This window comes from Pteropus vampyrus, unplaced genomic scaffold (assembly GCF_000151845.1).
Source record: "Pteropus vampyrus isolate Shadow unplaced genomic scaffold, Pvam_2.0 Scaffold54, whole genome shotgun sequence".
Taxonomy (NCBI): Eukaryota; Metazoa; Chordata; class Mammalia; order Chiroptera; family Pteropodidae; genus Pteropus; species Pteropus vampyrus.
Genome location: NW_011888835.1, coordinates 6,324,707 through 6,333,296, shown reverse-complemented (window position 1 = coordinate 6,333,296; position 8,590 = coordinate 6,324,707). Strand labels below are relative to the sequence as shown.

At 36.4% G+C, this 8,590-nt stretch overlaps 1 protein-coding gene across 3 annotated transcripts in view; it reads right to left on the bottom strand.

Moving 5' to 3' along the window:
• Window positions 1–3,497: 3,497 nt before the first annotated feature.
• MED30 (mediator complex subunit 30) overlaps window positions 3,498–8,590 on the bottom strand; it is a 19,776-nt gene continuing 14,683 nt past the window's right edge. For 2 of the 3 annotated variants that reach the window (XM_023530783.1, XM_023530782.1), the window contains exons 4-5: window positions 7,899–7,989; window positions 3,498–3,886 (exon numbers count right to left, since the gene is read on the bottom strand). In XM_023530783.1, coding sequence (XP_023386551.1) covers window positions 3,786–3,886; window positions 7,899–7,989 — 192 coding nt within the window. In that variant the 3' untranslated portion in view covers window positions 3,498–3,785. The remainder of the gene's footprint in view (window positions 3,887–7,898; window positions 7,990–8,590) is intronic. The other variant, XM_011360370.1, reaches the window with a different exon arrangement.

Sequence of the window (8,590 nt, the reverse complement as noted above, 5' to 3'; positions counted from 1 at the left end):
CAAATTGTACATGGACAACCGTAAGAGTTTTTTGAAAAAAGTATGCATCAGTGCATCCCTACATCTACTGGTGTAAATGCGTTCATGCACAGTGTCACCCCTGTGTAAAAATGTGAACTTAAACAGTATTAAATCTATTAACTCTAATTCTTTAAGTTTAAAAAGTATGAAAGAATTCAAGACTGCTACCCTGTTATATACTTCTAGAATACCTTTCAATTTGGCCTTTAAAAACTCAGTCCTTGATCCATAATGTTTTAAAGGAATAGAAAAAAATGTAGGGCATCCAGTTGTGTTGGACAGATTTAAGAACACTCAGGATTACAAACTCTTTGAGCTTTAGGACAAGCACACATTTTATTTTAAGGTTGAAAGACTCCTCTGTCTAGCTTAAACTTCCTTGGGAATTTAAGAAAATGAATTACTCAAACTGGAGCTACATCAAAATGTCAAGTTAACACATTTTGGCTTGTAATGGCGCCAAGGGATATAATGTCTAAACGATCAGGGCCTTAGGTTTCCAAATCATTTTAAAGATAATGTCATTACTAGGATGCTGGTGCTTTCATTCTTTTTTCCCTCAGCTCTTTCCTATCCATGCTTTAACTCAGGCAGACCAAGACCTGACATGGTCGCATTGCAGTTCATTGAAACAGCTACAAGGACAAACAGAAAAACCGAACAGCTGCAAAGAAAAAATGTCAATACAGAAGTCCACAAATTCAGAAAAATTAAAATTAACAGTTTTCTCCTAATAGTCAGTGATGCCTCTGGTTTTCTGTAAACTTTCCTTGGGCTTTTGAGAGTTGAATAACTCGCATCTGAGAGACAGTGTTATAACCAAGAACATCGGTGGACTGGTTGCCACTGTTAATGTTTTTCTTGCAAATGTTTCTGGTTGGTGCCCTTTCTTCTAATAATGTTTGTTTCCTGGTCTGGAGCTTTTCCATGCCTCCCACACCCAGTTGCTGGCCACAGAGATGGGCTGGTACTGTAGATTTACGTCAGGCTAATCATAGTACCCATTTACACAACAGTTGGTCCAAAGGTTGGTTACGAGACTTGGGCTGTGTTAAGCAGGGTGCATTTGAGTTCTCAGTGTAGAGTAGGAGAAGCAGCCCAGCGTCTGGGGCCAGTGGAAGGCCATCTTTCCCACAGTTTAGAGAAAGCCTATCTGCAGATAGGAGCAGAGGGAGAATGGAGCAGAGGGAGAGAAGCAGAAATTAGGGATGGGCATAGAGAATCCTGGGGCATGAAATCTTGGTTCCAATTCCTGCAGCCTTGGCTCCTGCAGCTTTTCTTTGATTCTGTGAGCTCTTCTCTAACATCCTTTCTTGCTCCGGGAACTAAAAAATCCCCCTTTGGCTTAAGCCATCTTGAATTGGGTTTCTAACATTCGTAACTAAAATTCTAACATAGAATGTAAAATCAGCTAATCCCACCTATCACTTTAGACAAGAAAACTGAGATTAACTTGCCCAAGGCCACCCATCATGATTGAATTTTCTTTGCTCTTCCATCTATTGGCATGCTCTCTGTCAAGAAAAAGCTGAAGCTTTGAGTTAGTGGGGTCCATGTGTTTAATAACCCTGAACACATAATTGGCCCCAGGTAGACTTGAGTGACTCAGTAAACCAGTGTTGGTTCTAAGCGCTGAGAACCACTCTCCCAGAATTTGGGGCTACAGCTCTCTAGCTGAATGTAGCTGCATTGATTATTGCTTTACAGTAGAGATACTCTCTATAGACTGAAGGCCCAAAGATGCAATTTCGACTTTCCCTCCAAGAGTTTAGTTTGTGGCACCTGGAATGATCTAAGGAGTTGAGTGTGACAATTAAAACAACATATTACTCAGCCATTAAAAAAAACGCTACCATTTGCAATGACATGAATGGACCTAGAGGTTATTATGCTGAGTGAAATAAGTCAAAGATAAATACCATATGATTTCACTTAAATGTGGAATCTAAGGAATAAAAAGAACAAACTAATCAAAAGCAGACTCACAAATATAGAGGACAGTCTGGTGATGGCCAGAGGGGAGAGGGTTTGGGGGTTGGGAGAATGGGGTGAAGGGCTAAAGAAGTAAGAATTAGTAGTTGATAGATGGTCACAGGGATGGGGAGCACGGCATAGGGAATGCAGTCAGCATTAATGTACTGGCTAGGTGAAGAGCCTGAGGGGAGAAAGAGCAATTAGGGGGATCGTTTTACAAACTATATACATGTCTTATCAATGTACTGTATACTTGAAACTAATAATAAAATTAAATTTAAATAAAAATTTAAAAGGAAAAAAAAATTTAGGTTAAAACATTTTTCATAACTGCTTTAGATGTTGTCAGTACCCACTCCATAATAGTAACCAGCAACCTACCGTGCATAATAGTGAACACCTGTTATAATCTTGCCTGTCCAGTTGGTGATAGGCTGAAAAACTTTAATACCCTCAGATACTGCAGACCACTGGGGTTATTGGTCCCAATTCTTCTCGCTGCCATAGCTTCATGTAGCTTTTTCTGTCTTGTAACTGCAGTGCTACCACTGTGGCAGTCGACTCCTCCGTCTAACGAACACTGGGCTTGCTCAGGAGAGCTTGCTCTGATGGAGGCAGTTAGAGAGCCCAAAGATGCCGGCATAATTTGGCTTGTCTTCTTGTGATTCTGCCTGTTGTCATAGGTGGGACTCTGTGTAACTTAAAATGAAGTTTTGCCTATTTTTTTGAATAGGCATGTGCTATAAAATTCCAAAAGTACCAAATAGTATACAACTATCCATATCCCCTCCCCAGAGGAAGCCATTTCTTGTGTGACACTGGTTTTCTGTGTAACCTGCCAGGGAAACTTTATCCATATACAAGAACAGTCAAGTAGCAGTCTCTCTTAAGAGAGCCAGAACCTAGGCCAGACAGGTTAGGGCTTCTGGTTCACTCTGGAAAAGTCCTTCCTGAGAAGAATCTGACTCCCTTACTTGAGGATACTTTGTTTACTATCTGAGAGACCAGCTCCTGTAGACTTGTAGAGAGGACTGCTGACCAGCTACAAGTCTGTGAAAGCACTTGTTATACAGAGCTATCTCCTTCAAAACTCTTAAAAAATATGCTGTTTCCGAAATGTATGAGATTAGGGTGTATCTGGAAAGTCAGACAGGGGATTGTTTCTTGGCCTAAAGCAGGTAGCAGATAAGCACACCGTCATGATTTCAGTTTGTGCCACCCTCAAATGATTTGTTTCCCTCCTTTTAGAGACAGATCCTTCCAATTAAGACCAAACACTCAACGAACATAAAAGTGGCTTTCATCTACTTAGAGCAACTAACTGTTTTCTCATTTTAATTTGTTTGGGACTCAGACTGAATTTAAAAAATTGAGCTGAAATTGTAACTTACATGTTTAATTTCAATCAATTTGTATCACAGATTGATATTTTCATATGCAAAAATGTTTAAACCTTTAATTTCCTCCTAAAAATGTAATGAAATGAGCAAAACGAACACTGATGAAATTTAAAAATTTATTTGCAAAACTTATTTTGCTTTTATAAAACAATTATTCAGTTCATGAAGATTAAGCAAAACACAAACCTTATCAAAGTTTATTGCAATAATCTTTCATGGAATCAAGAGCTTAAAAAAAACTTGCCAATGAATATTTTAATGTAAAACCACGTAAAAATAGGAACTTTAATCCTAGTGACTAGAATACAAACAGATAAATAAACTTCAAAGGGAAAAAAATACTTGAGGGAAAAAAATGGTATAACATGTGTAAAGCAGGAAATTTAAATATCAGTTTAGTTCCTCATTGCCAACATGGCATTTATATCCCAGATGAGATTTCGTAATTGATCCATAATTTGCTTCAGCTGTTGATTCTTCTGTTTGAGTTTCTGTAGAAACAAAAGAATTTATCAAAAATGAAATACAGACCATGAAGTTAGAAGATTAAAATGTCGTAGTTAGGATTCTAATGATCTAGACAGAAATTAAGTAAATATTTCCTTCAGGCAGAGGGTCTCAATTCTTTTCTGGTCACACATGTTCACTGAATGGCTTACTGAATTCAGCAGCTTGCAGAGGCCATAGCACCAGCCCCCACCCCGCTTTACTACCCCACTTCCACCATCAAAGAAAATAAGCTAGATATTTAATCGTTATAAAACCTAAATATGTAGGTTTTCAAAGAGGCAGTGTAACAAATGGTCAAGAGCACAATCTCTAAACCAGATTCTCTGGGTTTATGCTCAGCTCCTTCACTAACTCAGTGTGTGACGCTGGCCAAATTACTTGCCTGTCTGTGCCTCAGTTTCCACATCAGGATAATGGGGATAATAACTGAACCTACCTCATAAGAGTTATGATTAAAAGATTTCATTCATGTAAAGTGTTAGAACTGTGCCTGGCATATAAGCAAGCATTCAGCAAATGTTACTGGTAGGCACAGGACATAAGCCATCAATACAGAAAATACAGTATAATAAAGACGCAATGCCTGATGCAGTTGGTCTTTCAAAATGTGGCAGAAGTCACTGCCCATGCATGAACCGATCTACTTCTGATTCTAAAAACTGAAGACAAACAGCACAGTCCAGGATCTAACCATCTTCACAGCCACGATTTGCTGGGTGCCCTGACTGCACGTGGCACATGTCTCTGTATCTATAAAGGGTTTCTACTAGACCAGTCTATAAACTTCTTTTTCAGTGTCCTTTATTCAAATCTGATGTGGCAAATGTCTGCTTAGGTAAAACAAGATAAAAATGAGAACGTGTGGTCAAAGTGTTACTGGCTGTTGTAATAATAATCACTATTCTTCAGTAACCTTTGGGAAGCATTACATTTAGAAATAACAAATTTAATTAGATAATTTTAAAGATACTATATTAAAATACTTCCAGATAAAGTAGTATATGCACATTTTAAAGAAGCCAAACAATCTTAATTTTGATCTCGTTAAAGAGCAAACCAGGATTAAGAAAATTGCTCATATTACTTCTATCCAGTTAGGGAAGTAACAGGAAGTAAGTAGCTAAAAGGCAGGACTAAGAAATTCTTATTGGAAAATGAAAAGCAATTTATAGACATTTTAATGTTTAATATTAAATTTAATTCATATTTGAAAAGAGAACACTACACAGATAAAACATATGGCCATATAGTGTACAGGGCATGTGTACAGCATATAGTACATATGTGTACATAAAGCTCACTTTAACATAATTTGTTGGGAAAAGATACTGTCAGCATTTTAGTTAGTCTCCTTGTTCAGTTTTCAGGTGGCCTAACATCTAAGTGCTGTTATAAGTATGTGGTAGTTTTTTAAGCAATTGTGTCTATTATCTAACCAAATGGACCCAGATAACTGGGTGAGATGACAAATGATTAGATGACCAGTACCAGGCCTATAGTCTTTTTCATCCCAGAGACCAAGAAATGGACACTTCTGCCAGCAATGAAGGGTAGCATGAAAACAGAAGAATATAAGAGTAAAGGGACTATACTGGGAGGCTGGACACCTCAGTCCCAGTTCTGACTTTGCTTCTAACTTGCTGTTGATCATACACAAATTCCTTATCCTCAGTTTTCTTGTCTTTGAAATGGGATTATACATCTATTAGGCCCTTGCCAATTCTACGTCCTGTACTCACATACATAAGATGGCAATCAGTTGCACAGACATGATGAAAACCGTAAGCTTAGTGAACTAATTACTGGCTTCAAAATGGTTCAAAGTCAGCTGCCCTTTCCCAGAGCCATCGCCTCCCTCGCTGTGGGAGACTTCACCCACCACGACTCCCCTCTGAAGTTTTCAGAAGCGAAGTGGACAAGAGCTACTCAGTAAGAATAAAAGGAAGAGAAAGAATGCGAGTTGATTTTTTTAAAAACCTTTTTTGGATCAGCCCCTCTGACGTATTTTGCATATTAACACTTTTAAAGTCTTTAGAACTTGTCATTGGAGCGGAATTCTGAGATGGTAACACATTTTGTTCCATAAATATTGGCACTGGGTTAGACACTGTAAGGGAGAACAATGAATATGAAATAATCCCTTCCTTGAAGAAATTCAGCATGGAGGAGGATAATGCCCAGATGACTAGACTGTAACCTAGTAAAGCAGATGACAGAGGAAAAAATATCAGATGCTGTGGAACCCCAGAACATAGAGATACCACCTCTGGTAGGGGCAGCAAACAAGGAAAATACTTTTAGGGGTGTCTAGGAAAGTTGGTGGTGAGCAAAGGGTGGAAGGAGGATAAATTTAGGACTGGTAGTGGGTAATGAGACCTATAAAAATTCTTGAGGTGTGGTTTAACCTGCAACGTAAAGAGTTAACTGGTCAGGTGTGTGGGATGGATTCTCCTAAAGAACTTCAATGGTGACACATCCATGTCCATGGAAAAGAGACAAAGGGAGGATTTAAATTTTGAGAACAGTTGAAAACCAGTCAAAGGCCAAGTCAGGTGAAATAAGCTCAGTGATCACATTTTCAGTATAAATTAAGAAGTAATTAGAAATGATAAAATTATATTCTTGGGTAGTTAAAGACAGACTTTAAAACAGAGGGTACAGATAGCTGCCATAATGCTTGCATCACTTTACCAATATGACTACTTTGAAGAATACTCATTTAGAAATATCAATTCTGATATACTTGTTTTTAAAAAAATAGCCTCATTACTTCTTAAAAAATAATGTAAGAAAACCAAAAAATGTAGGATATTTTCAAGGTAATATTCAACTCTAGGCAACAGTAAAAAAATTTTAAGTAAATCATAAGGCAGTTGGGTAGTTTTTCTCAAAGATGTCAGAAAGTTTTTTAAAAATCAGCATACAAATACCTAGAGCCAAAACACATCATGAAACTATCAACAGCAAAGCTGACAGTTGTGCTTATTAGTGGTTAAATTGTAAATAAATTTTCATGACGTGATACAGAACTTAATATATACAACCTTGCCACTGATTGATTTTAACAGAGGTTGACAGCTGCTATTATCAAAATCCATCAGCTGTGTCTAATTTGTTACATTAACAGGTGAATGTGTGAGTAGATACTTAAAAAACAGGTTTGTGCTAAGTCATGCCATGTAATTTAATAGTCATACAAGGACTGTGACAATTGGTTAAAAATGTTTTAATTTCTAAATGCATGAACTGAGTTATATGTCAACTCTGTAAAAAACTACCCACATTCCTCTTTTGATTTCATTTTAGCATCCACAGAATAGTTTTAAGTAAAATAGAATTCATTCTGTTCTTAAAACACAATCTCAAACAGGTGTTCATCCTTTACTTGGGTATTAGGACTTATGGATTCCAGAATATGAAAAGAAAATAAAAAGTATTTAAACAAGCCAGAAATCAATGGCTGAAACTAAGCCGTTCTGTCATCTGATGATTGACATCAAATACTGATCACACATTTTGTGCCCCAACGTTTCATGGCACTATGGTAGGCATAGGTAGAACATACATTGTTAGAAACCAGACTGACCATGTAGATTAAATTTAAACACCTTGTCAGTATGTTCTATATAATTTCAAATACACAGTGATATAGTAGTATTTTGAAAATGACTGAATGAGGGTTAACTGAGGGGTACATAAAGCTACTTATTTTATGTAGTTTATTTAGAATAAAAAGAAATAAAATATGCATTGTAATAAAATCCTGAATATTTTTGACAATGCCAAGAATATAATTTTATTACTGACTGCTTAGGCCCATAAAACAACTTATTCATTAAATATAAGAAAAGGCTGCCATATTAAAACATGGCATATTAAAAACATATTAAAAACATGGTCCAACATTTTTGTTTTTGTAAATATCTATCACATTATGAAATGGGTGCTACTTTACTCCCATTAGAGACCTGTGTCCTCAAGTAAGAAACCTACCCACGCCTGTGGTAGACAACACATCTGACTGGTCACGGGAGACATTCCCACACTGAGAACAAAGCTTGGCACAGAGCAGGTACCCAAATATCTGAATATTTTAATAGGCAATGGAAAAATAATAAAAAAGCCAAATCAAAAAGCTTCCCAAAAGCCTAGAAGAGAAAAAAACAAGCAGCCAAAGAATACATTTCCTAGCAATTATTTTGAAGCATGTTCTTTTTTCCAGTTAAATATGGTCTGTTAGTATTAAAAAAGTTATGGCTATTAAAAATTATTCATTTTAATATTTTATAGCAAATTATGTATGTGCATTACTAAGATTGCTATGAACCATAAAGTCCTCCTCCTACTACCTAATAACTATTTAAAAAATTTTGCATGATAGAAAAGAATGGATTAAAATAATAGACAAAAGATAAAAAGTAAAGTTTATGGATATTTACAAGTAGTTGAAAATTAAATCAAATCAATGAATTTAAACTTATTTTTAATATCATCTATGTGGTTATATGTCAGGGCAACATTTTACCATCTGTAGGTAGCTATTAAAAATAAATGTATTTTTCACAAATACATTCTTACGCATGTTAAGGCAGAAAAACATCAATCATGAGCTTACTCAGTGTTTTAAAGATATTCAATTACATATTTTAATCTTATATTCTAGAAGGGAGGTACAAAGTTGGAAG